A 24883-nucleotide genomic window follows, 5' to 3' on the forward strand; every position below is an offset into this window, starting at 1 on the left:
TATTGGCTGTTGTTGTATTCTAGCTGCCAACTGTGGTATGCTAGTTTGAAAGTTGATTGTACTCTTCAAGGGTTCTGAATTTCTGTATGTTTACACTAGGACTCGGAACTGTACTGTCCTCTCAGGTCTACTTTTGCACTTGTTCTTGTGATTGATTTGCACTTTGTTGTACGTCGCTCTGGATAAGAGCGTCTGCTAAATGCCACGTAATGTAATGTAATGTAATGTAAAAATAACCACACATTACAACAGTGTTATGCAGAAGAGCATCTCTGAATACATGTCGAAGTTCTAAGTGGATGACAATAAAATGCTCACTGAGTGTATGATTTGTTTTGAATGATTATTTTGGAGCATATATTGTAGTTTTTGTGGATGCTACAGCCTGCATGCACCTTGTAATAAAAAGAAGAAATCCTTTTTTTTTAACGCATAAATTTGTCATTTTTCTCCAGCATCAGGGATGTAAAAGATGTAAAATGTGCCTTTAATATCAGTATCGTCATAGTGAGAATATTTGGCACATGGTTTCCCCCCATCCCCAGGATGTTCTGAGTACATGCACAACTAGGGAGTGGACTGTACAGAACACTCTGACCTCCCTACAAAGAGCATAGGAAAGGGACATGCCAAATGTCAGTCAGGCAATACTGAGAACACACACACACACACACACACACACATACTCACGCTCACGCACACGCACACTCACACACACTCACACACACAATCTCACACACACACACACTCACACACACACACACACACACACACACACAAACACACACACACGCACACACTCACACACTCACACTCACATACACTCACACACACACACACAGACACACACACACACACACACACACACAAACACATTCACATACTGAAACACATGAATACATACCCTGTTGTAAAATTCAGCTATGCCAGCTTGACCAACTTGAAAATTGAGATGGCTAAGCCGGTCATACGCTGGTCTAGTTAGTCAACCAGCTAAACCATGTCGAGCTGGGAGCTGGTCTGAACTGGTCAATCAGCTAAAGCATGTTGAGCTGGGAGCTGTTCTGAACTGGTCAATCAGCTAAACCATATTGAGCTGGGAGCTGGTCTGAACTGGTCAACCAGCTAAACCATGTCAAGCTGGGAGCTGGTCTGAACTGGTCAACCAGCTAAACCATGTCGAGCTGGGAGATGGTCTGAACTGGTCAACCAGCTAAACCATGTCGAGCTGGGAGCTGGTCTGAACTGGTCAACCAGCTAAACCATGTCGAGCTGGGAGCTGGTCTGAACTGGTCTACCAGCTACCATCTGTTTAAAAACCTAGCTTGAGCTGTTTTTGTGTATCTGGATACACACACATACTATCACACATTAGCACATGCAACCATGCACACGTAAACACACATTCATAAATGTGCACATTCACAGCTAAATGAACACACACACACACACACACACACACACACACACACACACAGAGACAACACATCCTCCTAGCTTTATTTATCTGATTCTTTGCCCAGAGAGCAGGGGCGGACCAAACACATGATCCAGTTATGCCAGGGCTGGTGCTTGTCACACCAGACCGCTGCCTGTCCCATGTGGCACCAAACACAAGTCATGGTCTGTGGCTTCACTGCCGCACGGTGTGGCCTGCTCTGAGTGACACCAGCGTCTTGCACAGCTGAGGCGAAAACTCAATCGAAAACAAGGAAGTGTGACCCCACCCCCCTGCTGGGGCAGCCATGGGAACCAGCTGCTCCTCTCCTGTGGTGTGTTCAGCGCAGAGATCTGGTGGCTTGTGTGTTTAGTCCTCTCTCCTCCCCTTACGCCAGGGGTGCACAGCCAGGGCCGATCTCTTTCAGGATTTTATGGCAACGTCAGCTCTTAAGCATTTAATTAGCTCAGCCGTGTCTAAATCTGATATGCATGTAAGCACCAACTACAGTCACAGACTGCAGGGGAATCCTAAAGATTTTACTGTGATCAAGTGTAGGAGTGAACCAATGTAGTATGTAGAGCGGTCAGAAAATTAAAATGAAGGCAATTAGTTGGGACAAAAACCAGCATGTAGACCCGTCCTGGTCATGGAGAGGCGCAAGCAGCGCTGGCTTTTGTTGTTAGCATTTAATTGACCAATTAAAGCAGTTAACTACACAGTTAACTCATCTCACCTGCTTTCTAGGGTCTGAATCGGTTGCTGAGTTAGACCTAAAAGGGAGATTGTTAAAGGCTTGAAAGATTATTCTTGACAAATGACAAGAACCAAGTCTGTGCATAATAGTGTTACAGTACGATTAGCATCCAAAGTGCAGTTCTAATGGACACATGTACTTCTCTATACTTCTCCATTCACCACACTCCCTGGTGATTCTCAGATGATTGCTGGTTCAGGTGGGCCACCTTAGCCAAGCTTAGTGCTTTGGTTTGGTGAATGCGGTTTAGAGCAGGTGGTTGGAAGGGTTCCCTCAGTGTAAATGCTGCTTTAATAAAAACCAGGAATCTTGAATATGGCGTGATGTGGCTTTTTTTCTCTTGTGCCGTTGCATTAACATAAATATGAAGCACAAGTGTTCCTACACCAATTGAAACGAAAATGGGTCACTCCAGTGTAACCAAAGTATCACCCCCTTCCCTTATAATCTTACTCCTCATATTTTGTCTTATGACTTGCATAGGAGTTCAGGTCGAGGATCTGTTTTGCAATCTTATCCATTATGGTCCAAAAGGCAAAGCCTTTAAGCGATAATGGGCTCAGGGCAAGATACTCTGCTTTAGTTTGTTTGTGATCAAAAAGCAACTTAACTTCTTTTTCTCCTCCCCAAACAACCGGGTGAGGTTTTCATGCAATTCAGGAAACGGGCTATTTAGAGGAATTGCAACACAGTTTCACTCCTGTACTGGATCAGTAAAAATTTTAGGACACACCTGCAGTCTGTGACTGTAGCTGCTGCTGATACAAATGACCCAAGATGCAGTATGATTGAGCTAGTTAAATTAAATTGAGCCAACTAAAGAGCAGAAATTGCCACAAAATCCTGAAATGGTTCAGTCCTTGCTGTGAACCCTTACACAAAGCAGAAGTGTAAAGTGATAACACGGAACATTCCGTGGTCCTGGAGAGCCACAGGGTGTGCTGGCTTTCGTTGCAACTCACTACTTCATTGATCAATGATAGCAGTTGATTACACAGTTAACTCATATCACCTTGTTTCTTGGGTCTGAATTGGTTGCTGATTTTAAGGTGAAAACAAAAACCAGCACACCCTGCGGCTCTCCAGGACCAGGGTTGTGGACCCCGGCGTTAACAGAATGTGAACATACCGTACTAAGGGTACCATCGGCTCCTTAATGGACACAGTGACTTGAGTCAGGACTTGCCAGTTAGTCTAGAACAGGGATTGGCATGGCAGTTTCTGGATTTCAGACCAACTTCTGCTCTTAATTCTTTAATTAGCCCAATCATTTACATGATCTGTCATTTATAGCATTTTATTGCGGTTTAATTTGCGAGTGAATCAGTGACGTTGCGTATGTCTAATTAGCTGATTGAGCCAGGGTAAATGGGGTAAATCTCAGCATCATCGATCCAGGGGTGTGCCACTCCAGTGCTGGAGTAACTTAAGCCACAATAAAATGCTCCAAGTCAACAACATTTATCATCTCACAGAATGTGGCTAACAATTACAGATCATGTAAATCATTGGGCTAATTATATAATTAAGAGCAGAAGTTGGCCTGAAATGCATAAACGGACATCGCCCGCCTGGCCCGTCCCTGATCTATCACTATGCTGCACATTCACTTCTTCCAATGGAAAGAGTTCCCCCTACTGGCCCATCAGTGCAATGGCCAAACATAAGACTTTTTTTGCCCTCTTTATTAGGAAAGTCTCAGAATTATGAACTTCTATTTCTACTATCTATACTTAACGATATGTACACACACACACAAAATACATAGCTGTAATGCAAATTCGCACAGGAATGACAGAAAATGGCATTCCTATGATTTACGCCTCACTCCAGCACTTTGGCTCACCTAAAAATGTGGGCCTGATACCAAAGGTGCCATGTTCAAAGTAGCTTAACGCATCTAGGTGTAAATACCAGGAAATAAAAGCTGAAAATCTGAACTCGTCTCCTGTTCATCTTTTGATCACGACCCCGAATATATTCAATGTTTTACAAAAATAAAATAATTGCCCTGTTCCAATACTTTTGGAGGGACTGTAAATGCTTGTACTTATTGCTCAGCTTGTGGGGAAAATAACAATCTCAGGGAGAAAACCCCTTTGTGTACTCCATAAACCAAGACTAATGACTAAAATAAGCCACATGGGCATTTATGGCTATGTCATTTTGAAATATTGAACAGGAGAAATGTCTTTTAAAAGAAACTTTATTGTTCCCATTAAGAATATAATACATTATTTACATTCATCTTTACACACTGAATGGAAATGATTTCTCATTCATGGATAGTGCAGATCCTATGGTCTTGAAGCAACAGTGGACTGGCAACAAATGACCCAATATTCTTCCACTGTGCATGTCAAGCTGAAAGAAAAATAAATCAATTAAAACCGCAACATATCATCACTGCAATACAAATGCTTAAATCGAAATGGTTTACACATACTTGCCTGTATTGAGTTTTAAAATGTATGTTTATAGACGGACATCTTTTCCCTGCATCTCCTAAATACAAACACACACACACACACACACACACAACATTATCTTCTGCTGACAAAAGAAACACTTGGCTGCTTTTAGTCACAACCCCCAGCATGAATCCCCAGCTTATGAAAATAGTTGAAACTCACGACTATGGTTACTGGTGGTGGAGTGATCACTTCATCCACAAAAGTGGCATTCATGTATCCTTCTCCCAAATAAAAGTCCTCCTCCAAATCATCTGCATCCATGCTGAAGGCTTCTCTCATCTTCTCTGGCATCAGACTGTCCAGTATAACCACCACTGCACCAATAAGAAAGCACAGCACACCTGCCAAGAGGCCGGGAATCCTCAGTATCATTAACATTAATCATATTTACAAGCCATTATTAGCAGTCACTTTTTAAAGTTCTCTATGTGCCTTCTTGAATTACATCAAATGTACATGCATGCATTTTATATACAGTGGCTTAAAGACTACATAATAAAAAAACGACTATATACTGAGATGTATTGCAGTGTGGACATGGACTTGTATGATGATACAGGAGGTTATAAGGCTAAATGTACAAACGCTACATAATGAACCAGTCCTGAAATAACTGTATAAAAATGTAAAAACAGTTTGCAGTTTGAGTTTTTTGGACTAAGTCTTAATCATTCAAATATTGGCAGTGAGAAACAAGTGTAAAAATAAAGCTAGGGTCAGAAAGTCTGATACTGGAGGATCACAGAGCTTGCTACATTTTGTTTATCGCTTTAAAAAAATCAGCAACCTATTTTAACCCAAATGTTAACAGTGTAATCAAGACCGTTTAATTCAGCAAAGAAGGAAGGTCCATTTTACCCGTAGCTAGGGACAACCAGAACGAGGTGCTGAACTGGATCTGAACGGAAACAGTCCCTATGGTGAAGGTGCATGCTGGGATGTTGTGTATGGTGGCGAAGGAGGCCAGCGAGAAGAAGATGAAGGTCCCCGTGGCAACCATCATGTAGCCAGCGTAGAGGATGACTGGGAGGCTAAAGAGGATGTTAGCAACCAGCCAGCAGCAGAATGCGGTCCTGTAAAAAGGTGGAAAGCAGATCAGGGGGGTGTCTGCTTTGGGACAGAACAGAAAGAGTTTACATTACATTTTATTTAACAGACACTTCTATCCACAAAAACAGGGAGTATAAAGAAGCAAAACATTGGGTGCTGAGGTGGTCCTTAAATGACAAGTTTTTTTCTTTTTGTTGTTGTTTTTTTTTGTTTTTAAGTGCATTTACAAGAGACTCAAAAGTAGTGACAGAATGAACGCTGAGCTGCTCATATTCCACGCGGTGAACAGAACGGTCCGGAATAAGAGCCGTGAAGGGCACCGGTGTAAACATACCACATGGTGGCGGACGCGTATAGGCCAGAGTATCTGTACTGGAAGTAGAGGCCACAGGGGCTGTTGACGGTGAACTTTTCGGCGATGTACAGGATGGGGTTGGGGAGCCCCCTCTCCAGGGCTTCAGTGTAGTCACTGTCCAAAACGTCTGTCCATCTGAACACCTCATTGTAGTCTATAGTCTCGTTCAACTGCTCCAACGGGTCACCTGTAGACACAGCGCATGCAAGTGAACTTCAGATTGTGATTTTTTTTTTTTTTTTTTATGTCAATGGAATAGCGTATGGCTATTGTACCGGTCGCCTGGATGCAATATGGCATCTGAAGTGCAATACGGCATCTGAAGTACAGTACTGCCATCTCATCAAAGCATCCACACACACACACACACACACACACACACACACACACACACACACACACTACCTTTTAGAGTGACGTTGATCCCCGACAGTCCTACGTGCAGTCCCACCTCAGCGCTCACAAACTCGCTGCTGAACGACTTGTAAGTGGTGTTTGCCTTCAGGTTGGCAGCAGCCCAGTCACTTGTGAAGTTGACAGCTGGAGGGGAACAGAAGACCCATAATTCACTGCTCATGGAAGAGCCCAGGCAACGCAAAGTGAGCAGGACGAGGCACTGCTGCTACTGGATAATTGCAGCGCTGCTGATTAATGGAAACTTTCATCATTAGCTGTGTCCAGCGTTCACGCCTGGAATTGCTTTCGTATATTTTCATCCCCGCCACCTTATGGTGCTCACATGCCACGGTCTAGATCCCTCCAGTCAGAATTTCAGTTTCAAAACCCTTTTTTTTCACCATAAAAAAATGTTTTTGCACAATCCACACAGCTGTATCAGAGATAGATTGGTTCTCAATAAAGCACACTTCAATTGTCAAATAACTTTCATGTATACAAACCAAGGAGGAAGAAAATAAATGCATGCAGGTGTTTTACTTACCAACTATCACTACACCTATGAATAAACTGAGGATCATTCTGAACATCCAGAAAAGTCTCTAAAAGGGAAAAAACGAAAAGATATAAATGTCTAATTTTGCAATCTGGAGGAAGACTTATTGCCAAATAATTGTAAAACTCAGAATTAGTACTATATGCACACTTTGAATCACCCCAATAACCAATATTACAGTAGCTACATCGGTATACAGTATTGGCACAAATTATGGAACCACTGCATATATACACATATTTTAATGATTAATGCAGTATGATGCAACAATTTATCTTAGGCATAGATGTACATGTAATAAGTGTAATATCACCAAAACACAAAATAGAAATATATAGAATAGATTTTTGTTAAAGTAATAATTTCCCCTTCCTATCTATTAGTTCATACCTACATAATTGAGCAGTCTAATGTAGGCCATCTTACAGTTAGAAATGTAATCCATTTGAACAGATTTATTAGCCCAACCGTTGTAAGGATAACCGTTTCGAACACATTTTTACAGAAGAAAATGAGAAACGGAACAAAGGGCACAATTAAAGTTAAGAGTAGGTTAATAAACGTCTGTAGTCACAGTGTTTCCATAATTAGTGCCAGTAGGCTAAATAGTTTTACAAATAATACGAATACAATTCAAACGCAATCACGATTAGAGTCGGCAGCGCAACACCCGTTTTTCAGTGATGCAAAAGTATGAAAAATGCTTTGGCTACCTTGTAGCCTACAGCAGCCTACTTACAGCTCTGCCGCGTATCCCTGGAAGAACAATGATGAAAGTAGTGGCTAAAACTAGGAAGACCAGGATGCATGTCAGTAGGTCGAGACTGAAGATGAATGGAGTTATTTGTTTGGGGTAGAACGGGTAAATGCCATCGTAGAATGTCATATTTCCACAGACCGCAGTCTAAGCCTAAAAGCACACGGTTGGCACAGTGAGAACAGTGTTAGCAGATATTGCTCAATTACCTTTACAAATATACTCGCGAGTAAGAGTAAACTCTTAGAGGTACATTTTATATTTTTAAAAAGTAGGCTAATTAAGTACATGTAACGGAGTAAATGTAACGCATGACTAACCACTTCTGTAAATAGTACAACTTCGAGTTAATACTTACAAAAAAAAGAAGAAAAAAAATTTAATTAATGCGATAGTCAACTCGGTTGAACATGATTACATCTGTATTCAATCGGGGGTCTGGCACTCATGCAGCTAATGGAAGTCGATAAACAGATTAGCCTAGTTTATTCAGAAAATAAGTGCAATTTACTGCCAAATAGCCTAGTTTTCTATAACAACCAGTGTCATCAGGCCTCTCTCAACGCTGCTTATATTACAAAGGCACAGAATACACTCACCCGAAAAAGAATGAATTGTTTTAAAGCCAGAATATGTCTGTCGAGGAGCGGATGCACCACTTGTGTATATATAGCCTGTCACCCCGATTTATGAACTGCGGTCACAATTTGTGTGCGCATCTACATTGCGGTTTACGGTGTTTTGATGACCACAGGTGAAAACTCCACTACTCGCACGATCAATAGTACAAATACAATCAACACTTTGGTTATTATAAACCTTTACCAAAAAATAATAACCTTGAATACTCCAAAATGGCAGTTCTGTTTCTTTCTTTCTTTTTAATTCCATAAAAATCTAAAGTCGACTCATTACATTACATTACTACATTAGCTATATTCATAAAAACCACCTTCGCAGGTATGTGCCATCGATTATTTAGAATTATAGCAAACTATTCACTATTCAATTAAATGCATGCCACAATTTAAAAACCATTAAATTCAATAATTCTGGAAACACCATGACATTCTTGAAGAACACTAAGCCAGGTATACATGGTAATATTTGATTATGTGCATTTTTGCAGCAGGAATTTTGAATTACGGGATTACAAAATCCTCCAAATTGGCAATAGTTGTATTCAATACATGGCACGATTTAAAAATCCATAAATAAACTGAATCAAAGCGTTTTCAGGACACACCATTCTTGAAGACCACCAAGTCAGGTAGGCTATACATGCCATCGATTCTGTGCATTTTTACTGTACAAATTTTAAACGAACAAAATCAAAACGGCAATTGTATTCAATACATGGCACCATTTAAAACTCTATAAAAATGTTTAATTTAACTGTTTTCAGGAAATACCACATATCTTGAAGGGCACTATTTCAGGTATAAATGCTATCGATTCTGTGCCTTTTTAATATATGGATTTGGAATTATGACATTGAAAAATCCTACAAAGTGGTAAACCATATTCAAAACATGGCGCCTTTTAAAAACCAATAGAAAATGTTATTCAAACTGGAAAACCCCGTTAGGCTACTTCTAGAATAGCACAGAATGGCTATGCAAAAATGCACATAATCAATGGCTTGTATACCTGTATTAGTATTCAAGAATTTCATGGCGTTTCCAGAAAAGTTTGATTTAATTTAATGGATTTTTAAACTGTGCCATGAATTGAATAGTGAATATTTTGGAGTTTGCCATCCCATCATTCTAAATACCCACTGTACAAACGCACGGAATCGACGGCACGGATACCTGCGAAGGTAGCATTCATGAATAGCCTAGTGGAATGTTGAAAACAGTTCGAGTCGACTTCAGATTATGGAATTTTAAAATTCGCCATGCATTACACAGAATGACCATTTTGGAGTAGTCCAGTTTATCATTTTTATCATTATTCAATATTTAAAATAACCCAACGGTAGCATTTGGACTATTGATCGTGCACGTAGTGGAGCTTTTCTCTGCATTGTCGGCAAAAGACGATTTACCCTAATCCGCAATGTAGATGCGCAATAAAAACTTTTTTTAAATGCGGATTAGCGTGACCGCAGTGATCTATGATTAGATGATTGGATTTGCATTCACTGGAATTGCCGTGGAAAAGGGTGTGTGAAAGATAACCAGCCCTTATCATGAAAATCTGGAGTCCGTATTTCTGCACGCGTCGGGTTCTCCTTCTCGTGCTGCAGCGCACGCACAGAGCCTACAGGATTGATCATTCGCTACCTTCCTTTTTTTTACTCATTTAAAGTTAACGGAATCCGCTTTTAAAGCCTAAATATCACAGCCTACATTTAAAACGACATTTCTCTCCGCAATTAATCCGACATAAAACAGATGACTTGTGAGTGAAATCTGTACTTCCTAGAAATCGGCAAATATTTAAATAATTGTTCTATAGCCATCAACTTACCTTGTGCCCAAGTGTCGGTTGACTGCCAAGGAGTTCTCTTTTTAAGTCAGTTTTGATAAAAAGTAGATCTTGTTCCTGCATTGTTCAGATTCTTTGAGGCGTCAGAGAGTCAGGTAGCCTATCGTGTTTTTGGTCGCCGTCTTCCGTTTAATTAAACGACTTGTTTGATGAGAAGTATTGGTAGAATTTCTGGGCATAGCCAAGCAACAGGTGGCACGACCGTAATCTACGAGAACGTTTGAAAAGAAATTGACACATTTTACGTTTTCCTTTTGAGGAGCAGAGATCCTGCGCTGTCTGCTCAACCCGTGTCCTGAAGTGGCCCAGAAGTGCTTGCTTCAAGAGGGGGCTTCGCTTTTGTGCGTCTCTCTGCAAGAATGGGTTTGCGTACGAAAGGGTATTTGCATGCCTCCACTGCACTGCTGGTCGTAATATTCGTCATCAACTCAGCATGTAAGTAGTCATAACTTCATTTTGAGGTTGTATGCTGCGGCAGTTATACCCATTTGATTGAGGGGGAAAAAGGGGTTTTGTGTATTTTATATAGCCTATAATAGATTACATTGCCTGTTAGCCTAAAAGCTAGCATGTCGAATCTAAATTGGGTGGCAGTTTTGAATGGGTTTAGGATTATATCGAAAAGGTATCCGCACATAGTAGCTAGCCTAATGAAAAATACTCATTCTTTCAATAATCAATCATCCACATTTCGACCCAAACTGGTTTTCCGCCGGATACGAATGGCCAGGTGCAACTAATATAGCCTGGATAATTACAATCAGATGTGGTTAGTAATCCGTTACATTTAGCCTACTTAAGTACGTTTTAAAAAGAAATTGCACCTTAATAAAAGCAGTGGTGGCTCCTGAGCTCAAAATCGAGGAGGCAGAAAATATCCGATTAAACTAATTAGCCTATTGGTCCAATCATTCATCAATCATTTTCTTGATGAACAAGTTTGCCAATGATGTAAAGAATCAATTGGCAGGTAAACACAGCTTTCAGGAACGAGGCGCTTCGCGTTATAAGTAAATAAAATAACACCCTCGAGTGTAATATTTCGATTACCATCTAAAAGGTTACCGGTTATTATTATTATTATTATTATTATTATTATTCTTATTATTCTTATTATTATTATTATTATTATTATTATTATTATTGTTGTTATTATTAGGTCTATTCAAGCATAATCTAAATATAGGCTGTCATACATTTTGATAGGCTATAATGGTGAAATGCAGGTTTGTTGCGTGTTTGTAAAGTAACGCTAGTTCCTTAGTTCACCGAAGAAATGCAGGCTGACGCTTCTGCAATAGAATTTCGTTCAGTCATATCATTAGAGCGGAGAAAAGAGAATAAAGTTCAATTTCAAGATCCAAAACATTATCACGCATAAGATGACGGGGTGTTTACTGTTGTTACGACAGTGATGCGGTGAGGAAAGAGGCCGGGGGCTTCACCTAGGTTTAAATACATTTGGGTCAAAGTCATTTGGGGCTGAGCTGGTATGGGGCGTTCCACGCATTTGACCTTTACAGCTGAAATTGCTGTAATGTTTATCAGTCTGTATGTATAAATATAATAAACAAGGAGCCTGATGACAGTAGATTGGATTGAAATACTTATTTGTAAAACCATTTTAGCAGTAGGTATTTTGTTCATCTTACATTTCTCCAAATTAGGTTACCAACTCCCAAAGTATCATATATCCTATCGTATATCCATATAACTCTTATTTGAAAGACTTATTTGCATAACCATTTAAGCAGTAGGTTTTTTGTTCATCTCACCTTTCTCAAAATGATGTTACCAACTCCCAAAGTATCATATATCCATATACTCATGTCATCTATTCATACATAAAATAATAACATGTAATAATTGCTTTTACTCTTTTCTCATGTTCACGAAACGATCTAATAAATTGTGTTGTTTGTAACAATGTAAGGAATATTTCTAAGTTATAGAATGATAGCTTTGTTTTTGCCAGATGAAGATTTTAAGGAGGGAAAATACTTAGGGAAGTCTACATAATGCAATGTGCGCGTACACAGGCATTAAGGGGTCTTCCCCAGCTTACCTACAAAAAATCATCAGACCCTACACCCCTGCCAGACCTCTTCGTTCAGCCTCCACAGGCCGCTTGGCACCTCCCCCTCTCTGAACCTCCACCTCATGCTCACGACTACTGTCTGTTCTGGCTCCACGGTGGTGGAACGAACTCCCCGTTGAGGTCAGAACTGTAGAATCTCTCCCCACCTTCAAGCGCAAACTGAAGACGCACCTCTTCAAGCAGCACCTCTCCCCGTCCCTCCCTACCTCCCTGTGAACCTTAATTGTTGTCTTTGTGATTTACTTTGTGTATCGGTATTTTTAGTTGGCTAGGTAAGCAGTGTTGGGATAGTTAAGTTTGGTCACTTTTGCTTTGTTGTTTGTTTATTTGTTCATTTAAAATAAAAAATTAAAAAATCAAATAGGCCCTGGTCCTTATGTTTGTTGTACAGGTAGCAGTTGAAATTGTACTTCCCTCTAGGGTCTTTCAGTGCACTTATCCCTGGTTATGGGTATGCACATTGTTGTACGTCGCTCTGGATAAGAGCGTCTGCCAAATGCTATTAATGTAATGTAATGTAACAGCCACCTTGTGGGTGGACACAAACCTATTTAAGATATTTTTCTAAACCAAATGTTTTAACAACCATAAAATGTAGGCGATATCTCAAACAATCTCATATATTGCCCATCACACTAATTTAGACATCTACTTGATGTAGCTAAGTAAAGTTAGGATACCCTAGGTTAGCCTCATTCTGTCTTTGTAACGTAACGTTAATTGACTTAATCGAAAAACAAACGGGAGATCCGACAGAAATAAATACCGGAGAGCCCATGTCAATCTGGCAATGAGTCAGACAAACAGAGGGGTTTAAATACACAGATAACGAAAGGAAATAACAGTCAGGTGAGTGAAACAATCAGGAAGGGGGAGACAGGTGAAACGAATGACAGAGAATTAATTGACTGACAGATAGACTACGGTGAGCACAGAGGGTAACAAAGAAGGAAAACACTGAGGACAAAACAGATAACAGAAAACACGGAAACCTGACAATTAGAATCAATAAAGTGCCGTTACACCCTAGCTGTGCCTATATCGATGATATACCACGGGTTCGAGTTCCATAACCTTTTTACACAATGGTTACCACATTTATCTTTCAAAATTTCACAAAAGAAAGACAAGACACAGTTTAAATGAATGTATTTTTAATGGAACTATGTTTTATGGTAAATGTATTCTTCCATATTGTATCGTTTTAACAAAGAGGAAGCGACCAAATAGGTGTGTGGATGTTTGATTGGCAAGTTTGGTCTGTTTAGGAAGAGTTACGTCCATAATAAGAATAAGAGTAATATGTAGCCTCCCTGCAATAAATATAAAAATACTGTTCATTATTTAAATAATAATGAAACAGACAAGTTGGAAGATAAAACAAAAGCAAAGAAATGAACAGATATTCATACATGAATTAATCTTTTATTGTAAAAAAAAAATGCACTCAATGGATTAGGAATAAAAACACAGTAAACAATACATTCAGTGTGTTGTGCTTTTCCTCTGATACTGACACATGAGTTATGTAAACATCCCAACTATAGTTAGTTGATTTGTTGACTTGTTGATTTGATTCTATGACCTATGTTAGTTCTGACTTCTAAAACGATGTAGCCTGTCCCAATAACCAAAGTAACTCATGAGCCAAATAAAATCCAAATTGTCTGTAAGATATCTGTCTAATGGTGCTGTGTGTGTGTGTACATGCATGTGTGCATGTATGTGCATGCACAAGGACCAAAAAATAAATCTTGCACCAGGCCCTTCATAACTAGCTGCCACCACTGCCGGTAATATTATTTTAACTGAAAAGCACATGTGTAGGTGTAGGTATGGGGTAATGCAGGGGTGGGTGGGGGAATGCCAGGAAAAATAGATCACTTATTACTTTCCTTTGCTGTTTGAGCTTCACTGTGCAGAATAATCTACGGTATGTGTTCTAGTTTGACACTAGAAGGCTGTTTTTGCTATACACTGAAGATAATTTGTGCGTTTGAGGTCAAAAGATGTACATGAGATGACAGATCCTAATTTCAGCTTTCATTTCCTGGAATTTTTATCTAGATGTGTCAAACACCTTAGAACATATCACCTTTTGTATCAGCCCACTACATTTTTAGCTGAGCAGAAGTATTGGAACATGTGACTGACAGGTATTTCGTGTTGCCCAGATGTCTCTTTTTAGATTGATTGGTTGAACAAAAAAATAGTTCTGATTGTCTACTCTTGGTTTTGGCCTTGGGCATAAATATAAAAAACAAAAACAACTGATGATCAAATAGGCCCTAGTCCCTATCTTTGTTGTACAGGTAGCAGTTGAAATTGTACTTCCCTCTAGGGTCTTTCAGTGCACTTGTTCCTAGTGATGGGTATGCACTTTGCACTTTGTTGTTGGTCGCTCTGGATAAGAGCGTCTGCCAAATGGCATTAATGTAATGTAAAATAAAAGCTGAAATTCTTAACTCTTGTCTCGTGTTCATATTTTTATCTCAACCCTAAATGTATTCAGTGTATTTCAAAAACAAAATAATTGGCCTTGTTGTTCCAATACGTTTGGAGGGGACTGTATATTAGTGGCATGTTTTATGTCATTTCTATTGAAGACCTGTTTGGGACGAAACTTTGCTGCATTGATTATTGTAATTATATGGTAGCATTTTTAATTTGCTACAGTGTGCAGACTCTGTTTTTTTAGTATTGATTTGAACTATGATTTGCCACTATGATATATTGGATGTGAATGTTTTAACTCAATTCACTTCCTTTGTAGGCCTGCTATTCACGTACTTGTCCATGTTTTACATTAACCTTCACAGATACAAAGTCGAGCACTACCTGGGAAGTACAGCGCTACGATGGATGGTACAACAATTTAGCACACCAAAGTCGAGGGGCAGCAGGTAGGCTGAACTTTCTCTGGATTACAGTATCTCCTGAAAAAATATTTTAAGATGGACATACTACGAACTGTAATTTGTTGATGCTGTGAGTAACTTTAAGGGTGACCAGGTATTTAACCTGTTGGTTTTGTTGATATACCTGTTGAACACACTATTTATTGCTAATTGACGTCACATACATTTTTAAACCAGGCAATCCCAGAGGTGTGCATGGGTACAGTGTATACATGCAATCACAATGGGTGTATATATCCCTGGGGATGTAGTACACAAAGCATGTGAAATTGTTGCTGAATATCTACTTCCAACAGGAGAACATAGCCATGTTACAATGTACACCTCATCTCCACAAACATTACAGAGTGACGTACAGTTGCTTAGACTAAGCAGGAGATAATCCTCCCCTGGAGTAATGCAGGGTTAAGGGCCTTGCTCAAGGGCCCAACGGCTATGCGGATCTTATTGTGGCTATACCGGGGATCAAACTACCGACCTTGCAGGTCCCAGTCATGTACCTTAACCACTACACTACTACTGACCACTACTATGGCATAAAATACAGTACACACATTAAAAATATTGATAAAATAGGAACCAAATTGAATTGAATTCTCTGTCATTTTTTGGCTTGCAAGGAATTGTATTGACTATTCCCTGGCCAAGTCTAGGCCTGGTGCCTTTCTTGATTTGAGTGCTTTGTACAATAATTAGGCCAATACCATGGAGCAAACTAGGGCCAATATTATTGAAATGTGTTTTGACAAAATACACTTACGATTCACGTGAATTTGCTTTTGAAATTCACAAAATACGCTAAGATGTGCTCAACCCATAATAAATGCATAATATTGGCGCTAAATTCACTCCATAAAATACATTGTAATTATATTCTGCGGATGGCGCTTCAGTGAAGAACAGACCAGCGGATGTAAGGAACTTACTGCTCCTGCACTTGTAAAACTGCTCTGGCTGCAGGCTCGCCATTGATCCGACTCCTGCCAGCCAAATACTCTGATGGTGTCTATCAACCAATCCAAGAGCCAAGGCTGCCGAAGCCACGAGATATCAGCAACATCGCCATGAGGGGACCCTCTGGCCTGCCCTCTACCAGGAACCAGACTGTCCTGTCGGTTTTTTTTGGTAAGTTCTTCCTCGTATCCCTTTATTCACACACCAGGGTGGATCAAACTCACACAAGGACTAGTTGGATAGATCAGTCTCTATTTGGCGCGAGGGGCATCTGTCCAGCACATACTCTGAGTGCTGAGTGAAAACAAGAGCCAGCACACCCTGCGGGACTGAGGGCCACTGTCTCAAGCCCCAGTGTCGGGCAGAAGAGGAACACGGCACTCCTTCAGGTATACAGAGCCCATAGGAAAGTTCACTGTGCTGCTGTCATATGACCATCCTGTGAAGTCCGCCACAATTCCTGCAGTAACCGTCTTTCTTCAAATTCTCAAAGTTTTCTCAATCAGCTAATTTATGTTTCATTAATGGCATTTTGCAGACGCTCTTATCCAGAGCGACGTTTGCATGCCCATAACCAGGGATAAGTGCACTGAAAGACCCTAGAGAGAAGTACAATTTCAACTGCTAACAGTACAACAAAGAGGCCCGTTTGATTATCATTTTTTTATTATTCATATTACTATCATTATTTTTTTTCTTATTCTTTTTATAATTTACATTACATTACATTACGTGGCATTTAGCGGACGCTCTTATCCAGAGCGACGTACAACAAAGTGCAAATCAATCACAAGAACAAGTGCAAAAGTAGACCTGAGAGGACAGTACAGTTCCGAGTCCTAGTGTAAACATACAGAAATTCAGAACCCTTGAAGAGTACAATCAACTTTCAAACTAGCATACCACAGTTGGCAGCTAGAATACAACAACAGCCAATAAAAACAACAATACCTATACAAGTAACGATATCTATACATAAGTGCCATTACGGTCAAGGCTAATCACAGTGATTGTGAGTTGGGGAGGGAAAGGTGTAGCCTGAAGAGATGGGTCTTCAGTCTGCGCTTGAAGGAGGTCAGAGACTCTGCCGTTCTGACATTCACCGGGAGGTCATTCCACCACCGTGGGACCAGGACAGACAGCAGTTGTGAGCGTGAAGTGCAGGTGTGGCGAGGGGGAGGTGCCAGACGGCACGAAGTGGCAGAACGGAGGGGTCTTGTTGGTGTATAGGTCTTGATAAGGGATTGAATATACACCGGGGCTGATCCTTTAACTGCCTGGTATGCGAGCACCAAAGTTTTAAATTTGATGCGAGCCATAACAGGCAGCCAGTGGAGGTTGCTGAGCAGGGGGGTGACATGTGAATGTCTGGGAACATTGAATACCAGACAGGCTGCAGCATTCTGGATGAGTTGTAGGGGTCTGATGGCAGATGCTGGAAGGCCAGCCAGCAGAGAATTGCAATAGTCCATGCGGGACAGGAACATTGCTTGAACAAGGAGCTGAGTGGAGTAGGTGGTGAGAAAGGGTCGGATTCTCCGGATGTTGTACAGGAAGAACCTGCACGCTCTGAGCACGCCTATAGAAACTGCTAATTACTAATGCAAACTAGCGATCTAAAAATTATCCTAACAATTGCAGCATCCAAAGTATCCAATTGATTCTGATCACATAATCAGAATAACAGAACCGAGCGAAACTGCCGGCGGCTGGTGAAAAAACACACGAGATTTGCTAACTAATGACAGAAAATGCAAAACACCTGGTCTAAGTAACGCAGTAATTTGACAACAAATCTACAACTCCTGATGGACTAACAAGGTTTCCTTATATCCTACTGCTCACACGCAAAAAACACAGAAACAATACTTAAGTTCCCTGGAGGTCTTTGAGTACACACGGCTAGTGGAAAAAATGCACTTTTCTGCCGAATTGCAAACAATTCCACTGTTATATAGCGTCGCTCTGAGCACGCCTATATAAACTGCTATATAACGCCTATATAAATTGGTAATTAATAATACCACACCATGCAAATATATGAAAACTGACTAAGTGGGCCAGAAATACCTTGGTGGGCCTTCACATTTTGGTGTGGTGGTTCGGCCAAGATAAACGGATGGGCCTGAATAGTATGTTGATGGCTGTGGCCCATTATTATGCAGTCAGGCCAAACTGATTTTAGATTACTAGCATTCAAGTCCTGTAACATTTGATTAATACAGACCTTGTTAGGGGTTATGCACCTTGGCATTTACTGTATATAGCGCCTTTATCCAAAGCGCTGTACACTTCACGCGTCTCATTCACCCATTCATACACACACTCACACACCAACAGCGATTGGCTGCCATGCAAGGCACCAACCTTCAGCCTATTCCTGAGCGTTTTTGGCTCATGAATGCTCATCATTGAGCTGATTTGCCCTGTTCCTCCAGGTTACCATGTTGTGTTCGAGATTGTGGACTCCAGACTGCCTTCCTGTCCGTCAGAATTTATGCATATTTCGGTGCCACAAGGTGATCCCATCTTTGATCCCAACAACACTGGGAATACCATTCTGCCGTTCCAGCGTGGGAGGTGGGCCCAAGACTCCAGCCAGAGTCCCAATAATCCCCGAACTCAGGTAACTGGGGTCTGGTGGTGTGGTTCTTGGGAATGTGGGTCTAAGTTAACACTTTACTTTGCCCTGGGTACTGCACAGCCCTTAATATGCACCACATATAAAATAATGTACAGCTAAAATTTAAAATTTAAAGAAAATGGTGACGTCCTCAACCTTGGAAGCATGGTTCAGTAGATTACCTGATTAAATGAGTTATTTATGTATCATACTGAACTGCATTAATTGGTCAATTAAGTGTTGAATAAAAATAAAATCCTACCAGGGAAAGAGTGATTACTACTGCAGTAGATGCTAGTATCACAAAAACATTGCCCTCACTTAACATTGAATTAGCTTAATTATCAGCTTCCAGAAGATTATTTCCCTTATAAATATAGTTATATATGCAGTTAATACAGTTTTCTATATTTTGTTTTATGACAATATTTATTGATTAGCAGTAAACACTGATGATGCTGGCTCCCTCATGGATTAAACTACAGGGGGACATTTCATATGTGGGACACAAAAACTTATTCTGCTGAGCTTGCCCTGAGTTCTTTCCCGACCCTGGCTCCGCTTGCATGATTTTAATTGACATTGAGGGGGATACACAATGCTGCATTCTCAATAATGGTGGATTTCCTGGTTTGTGTGTGCTCCCTGGAGGTAAACGACGTGACCGCTTGGATAGACGGAAGCTCCATCTATGGCTCGTCCAGCTCCTGGTGTGACGCTCTGAGGAGCTTCTCTGGAGGCCTCCTGGCCTCGGGGTCAGGGGGGGCCTTCCCAAGGCGCACCGCAAGGCCCTACTTCATGTGGAACAACGTTGACCCTTCCACCGGTCGCCACGGTCGGGATGGGCTCTACGGTAAGACCACCCTCCCTGTTCTCAGGTCAGTTCGCCTGCCCCTTGCCAAGGACGTGCCCTTGAAAGCAAGGGATCTTGTCTACTATTAATGGCCTTTAGTACATGTGAGTGTCAAGCCTTTATAACATACTACAAACCTTATGAACAAGGCCAGGATAGATATTGGGAGTGTTATCGTGTTTTTTTGAAATGCTCTACTAACTTTTGCTAGGCATAACATTTGAAAGTAGCCTCCCAATCTCTGAGAATTTTCAACAACAGCCATTACTAACCAAAATGTTTAGTTCAGTCATATGAAATGATAGTTTTGTTCTGAATAGTGGTGACAATGCATGGTTCTTGCCGCGAGCAAATTGCGAGTAAGCTGCTGGGTTGTTACTGCTGTCTAAAGGGCTGAAGTACTTCAAATTAATTATTTTACCCACATCTGTAGTGTAGATAGCAGGTATTTTTTTCAAACACAACAAAAAATCCCTGAAGTTTTGTGCATTGTAATCAGGTGTTGTGACTTGCATGCAAAGCTGGATCAGAGAAACTAAATTGAGTACACCTGTGATTTCCAATTAGCTTAATTGCGTGAACATGATTATAAAATGACCTGTGTCTGCATCATGGCTCCACATGGAAAAGAATTGCCAGAAGAACTGAAAAAGCTGATTGTGAGACTTCACAAAGATGGAAAAGGATACGGGAAGATCGGTGACCAACTAAAAATCAGAACAAACCAGTTGCAGCAGGAGGTATCAAACAAGCCCTCGTAATCAGCCGCTGTGGCCATCCTCCTAAAATGGCGCCACAGACAGTGCGTTACTTGCACAATTTCTGAGAAGCAGACGGGCAAATGCTTCAGACTCGGCACAGGGGTCATCGATGGAAATCAGAGTTTCTGTGACAGCTCAGACAGTGCAAAGGACATTGCATAATGTCAACCTCTATGGACGGCATCCAAGAAAAAAGCCTGTGCTTGCTCTTCGGCACAAAACTGCAAGATTATACTTTGCTAAAGAGTATGAAAAGAAGCCTGATGAATATTGGTCAGATGAGACCAAGTTAGATTTGTTTGGCTCAGATGGGGTCCAGCATGTTTGGCTTGAACCTGGCCAGGACTACCACAGTGAATGCATAGTCCTGACAGTGAAGCACGGAAGTGATATGGGGCTGCATGAGTGCAAAAGGTGTTGGGGAGATGACATTTAGAGATGGCACCATGAATACCTGTGGATATACCAAAATACTGGCTGACAAGATGACTCCCAGTCTCCAGAAGCTTGGCAGAGGAGGATTATTCCAGAATGATAACAATCCCAAGCACACAGCCAAAATCACGCAAACGTTTCTAAAGAAGAAAAGAGTGAAAACTATGACCCGGCAAAGTACATCATCTGACTTGAATCCAATAGAACACCTTTGGCAACACAACCCCTCCAAAGAGCAGCTGAAAAAAATGTCAGAAAAAAAAGAATGCCAGAACATCTCTACAGGATGAATAATGAAGTAACACTGGTATCCTCCATGACGAGGAGGATTAAATCTGTCATCAAAAATAAAGGCGGACGTACAAAGTATTAAAAAAATCAAATGTTTGAATCTCAGTAATCAAAGGTGCACTGACTTTCGTTGTATTGAGTTCCTACTGTTGGGGCTGTGTTTTTATAATAACATTTTAGTCAATCTAAACTGTTAGTTTCTTCTGTTGGTAGTTAGTTTACCTCTGCTGTTAAGGTTAGTGTTAACTGTAGTTAATTATGAATGGATTCTGGATAACAATTGGGTGTATTTTTGTCCTGTGATATATAAAAGCACTAGCTAGGTAGCTAGAGTTAACTTTCGGCCATTTAATAAGGATGCCTATAAACCATATTTATCACAACTTTTTCCTCTACTAAGTCAGCCAAGACTAAGGTAGCTGATTATATTGTCGATTTAACATTAGAGCCTGATAGTTTTTCTTTGTGCAGTAGAGTAGGGAGCTAAACTTATAAAGTTAAGAGGTGTTTTCATCTCTCCGGTTTTCCGCTGCAAAATGTTCGGAGCCACCTTTTTGTGTCTCCATTTGGGCGCAGTAACTTTCTTATTTAGAGAGAGATAGTTAGGGGTAAAAATGTGGGTGAAGCTATGCAAGGGGTGCGAAATATTACATTGCATTATTACATTATTGGCATTTGGCAGACACTCTTGTCCAGAGCGACGTACAGTTGATTAGACTAAGCAGGAGACAATCCTCCCCTGGAGCAATGTAGGGTTAAGGGCCTTGCTCAAGTTAAAGAGGAGGTTAAGTGCTTTAAGAACTAACAAAAATGGAGAACTGCTGTATAAGAATAAAGATATTGCTGATGGCTACTTTGTTTTACCTGGGAGGAGGTTACTAGTAGACCAGAAGGCTTATTCAATATTCAGAATGTCTTAGCCAATATTGAAGTGTTTTGATGATAGCAGCATGATATTATTACATTATTGGCATTTGGCGGACGCTCTTATCCAGAGCGACGTACAGTTGATTAGACTAAGCAGGAGACAATCCTCCCCTGGAGCAATGCAGGGTTAAGGGCCTTGCTCAAGGGCCCAACGGCTGTGCGGATCCTATTGCGGCTACACCGGGGATCGAACCACCGACCTTGTGTGTCCCAGTCATTAACCTTAACCACTACGCTACAGGCCGCCCCTATATATCTAGATTTCCAAAAAGCATTTGATAAGGTACTGTATAACAAAATCATTATCAAAATGTGGACTGTAGGAATTATAGGAGCCATTTTGGAGTTGGTTCAGAACTGGCTACGGGATACATTACAAAGAGTAGTCATAGGAGGGGCCTTATCCGAGCAGGGTATTGTGGGAAGTGGAGTCCCACAGGGATTGGTGCTGGGGCCACTGCTCTTCCTCATTTACATACATTTCCTTGACAGAGGCATTGAAAGTACTTTAGTTAAATATGCAGATGGTACAAAACTAGAAGGTTTACCTAACAGTTGTGAATCTACTAAAGTAATCAGGGAAGACTTAAACAGAATCCAGAAGTGGGTGGAATCCTAGCAAATGAGAATCAATACAACTAAATGTAAAATTCTACACGTGGGAAATAAAAACATAAGGCAGGATTACTTTATGGGGGTTACAAAATTGGAAACGGCTCAAGTCGGGGGTAATAGTTGACTGAAGCCTTTCAGGTTCTAGTCAATGTGCAGTAGCAGTAAAAAAGGCCAACAGGATGCTAGGATACATAGCCAGGAGAATTGAGTATAAGTATGAGGAATTTATACTCCCCTTATACAATACTCTTGTCAGACCACACTTGGAGTATTGTTCAACTTAAAAGTAATGCAATTACTGTAAGGTGATATCATTTTGAATCATTTGACATTTAAGTGATGGTGCACAAGGCTGTACTCACTTCTGTTATATTCTGTATGTGATGTGTATTCAGAACTGAACATTCATTCCAAACTACTTCTTTGTTTTCCAAGAATTTGGGAATGCCAGGGGCAATGAGAACGTGTTCACAATGGCAGAAGGGATTATATGGTTTAGGTACCATAATTATCTGGCCCGCAAGCTGCAGGATCAAAACCCGATGTGGTCAGATGAAGAACTGTTTCAGACTGCCAGGAAAAGGGTTGTTGCCACATTTCAGGTATAGAAACCTTCCCTCGTTATCCATAAACCACATAATGAGTGTTTGCAACCCCCCCCCCCCCACTCCCTCAGATGTGACTCAAAGACAGGCTATGACCTCACCAGCTAATACTGAATACTTGAATTTTGTATTCCATATTAGGCATACTAAAGGTACAATAGGTAATTTCATACTTGTCATGGTCAAGAGAGGAATTGCAGCAACGAACACCCTCAAACCACAACACTGTTTATCCTTCCCCCTTCTCTGTGAACGCGCTGATGTTGAAACCCCCCCACGTCATTGGTTGTGGCAATTAGAATACATTTTCAGCCAATGAGCTTGAATTATTATACAGCTATACAATGGTTTGGTACAGAGTGTTGGTCCATCAACTGTATATTTTGAAACCCGGATTTATAAACAAAGGCAGAGGATGAGTCAACATGTCAATGAAACTTTCAATGATAAGAAGGGATTTACAATGGACTTCCAACAATGTTTTAACACAAAAATCTTACCCATTGTACCTTTAAGGCTTTGCATGTGACTTTAGAGCATCTACGAGGAAACCCATTGTATATCAAGTCTGTTTGCATTGAAATCTGCCTATGTCCTGACAGTTAAAAGATGGTGATTCCCCATGACCTAAATTCTACGCTTTCTGTTCCCGGAATTCTTGTTTAACAGCACGGAAACGTACATTTGTTTTAGATGCTGTTGAAAGGCATTCTTCAGGTTGCTGCTTATGAAAATATTTCAGCCACGAGGACGTATATTGAGCGCGTAACATCTGAGAAATATTTGGAAATATTCTCAGAAGTTCAGTTGTACAACCCACGTTCAGTCTTGTTAGGAAACTGAAAAAGAAACCTATAGTTACCTTTCTGCTGATGATTGATTATGGAGACATTCTTTCTGCTGTATGGTATGCGTTCACTGAGCCCTGTGATTTATCACAAATGCAGTTTTGACTTCCTTCAGTCTCTGCAGAATGACCCACTGACACATTTTTATGAAGCAATTCCATTAGCAGTCCACATACCTGGAGTTTCTTACTACATTCGCTTTTTACTATGCCTTCTTTTGAATTTGGAGAGCTGGCTTTTAATGTGCTGTGGTGTTAGACTTTACTCCACTAAGTGCAGATGCTCAATTTTGTTGCAAATAATTAAAGCACACTATATATCCTTTCAATGACGGATACCATCTTGCTTATAATATTTTTAAGATTCATTTATCATTGTGTTTCATGATTGGTTATTTATTTTTATTATGCAGTGTGCTGCAACATTTTCTGATCTGAAATCTAGATATATGTTTTTTTTTTTCTCTCACTAGAACATTGCATTTTATGAATGGCTGCCATTGTATCTTGGAAATCAGACTCCACCTCAATATCCAGGTTTGTAAGTTCATTACATTACATTACATGGCATTTAGCAGACGCTCTTATCCAGAGCGACGTACAACGAAGTGCAGATCAAACACAAGTATAAGTGCGAAGAGGTTCATGCGTGCATGTGTGTGTGCGTGTGTGCCAGTGCA

At 40.6% G+C, this 24883-nt stretch overlaps 2 protein-coding genes across 4 annotated transcripts in view; one reads left to right on the plus strand and one right to left on the minus strand.

Moving 5' to 3' along the window:
- Window positions 1-4387: 4387 nt before the first annotated feature.
- Window positions 4388-10974, minus strand: LOC133131484 (dual oxidase maturation factor 2-like). Of its 3 annotated transcripts, none has more exons than XM_061246860.1 (9): window positions 10259-10974; window positions 7766-7936; window positions 7015-7072; window positions 6480-6614; window positions 6054-6261; window positions 5528-5742; window positions 4829-5010; window positions 4646-4700; window positions 4388-4559 (listed from the first exon to the last, which is right to left on the minus strand). In XM_061246860.1, the coding sequence occupies exons 2-8, from the start codon at window positions 7910-7912 to the stop codon at window positions 4671-4673; spliced, it is 975 nt and encodes a 324-aa protein (XP_061102844.1). In that variant the 5' UTR covers window positions 7913-7936; window positions 10259-10974; the 3' UTR covers window positions 4388-4559; window positions 4646-4670. The 3 variants fall into 3 exon arrangements, with proteins under 3 accessions (XP_061102844.1, XP_061102845.1, XP_061102846.1); XM_061246861.1 differs by lacking the exon at window positions 10259-10974 and adding an exon at window positions 8383-8465; XM_061246862.1 differs by lacking the exon at window positions 7766-7936.
- LOC133131482 (dual oxidase 1-like) overlaps window positions 10278-24883 on the plus strand; it is a 36275-nt gene continuing 21669 nt past the window's right edge. Inside the window, exons 1-7 of the mRNA XM_061246859.1 lie at window positions 10278-10711; window positions 15194-15277; window positions 16253-16417; window positions 18685-18872; window positions 19521-19722; window positions 23187-23353; window positions 24677-24740. Coding sequence (XP_061102843.1) covers window positions 10636-10711; window positions 15194-15277; window positions 16253-16417; window positions 18685-18872; window positions 19521-19722; window positions 23187-23353; window positions 24677-24740 — 946 coding nt within the window. The 5' untranslated portion in view covers window positions 10278-10635. The remainder of the gene's footprint in view (window positions 10712-15193; window positions 15278-16252; window positions 16418-18684; window positions 18873-19520; window positions 19723-23186; window positions 23354-24676; window positions 24741-24883) is intronic.

The sequence above is a fragment of the Conger conger genome, chromosome 6, assembly GCF_963514075.1.
Source record: "Conger conger chromosome 6, fConCon1.1, whole genome shotgun sequence".
Classification (NCBI taxonomy): domain Eukaryota; kingdom Metazoa; phylum Chordata; class Actinopteri; order Anguilliformes; family Congridae; genus Conger; species Conger conger.

What these genes read in the sequence shown, in the direction of transcription:
- LOC133131484 (XM_061246860.1), bottom strand. Translation starts at nt 7,912, where the DNA reads ATGACATTCTACGATGGCATTTACCCGTTCTACCCCAAACAAATAACT. An exon ending in CAGGGATACGCGGCAGAGCT is followed by an intron (nt 7,073 to 7,765) that starts GTAAGTAGGCTG and finishes TTTCCCTTTTAG; the next exon opens with AGACTTTTCTGGATGTTCAG. An exon ending in CACCACCAGTAACCATAGTC is followed by an intron (nt 4,701 to 4,828) that starts GTGAGTTTCAAC and finishes GTTTGTATTTAG; the next exon opens with GAGATGCAGGGAAAAGATGT.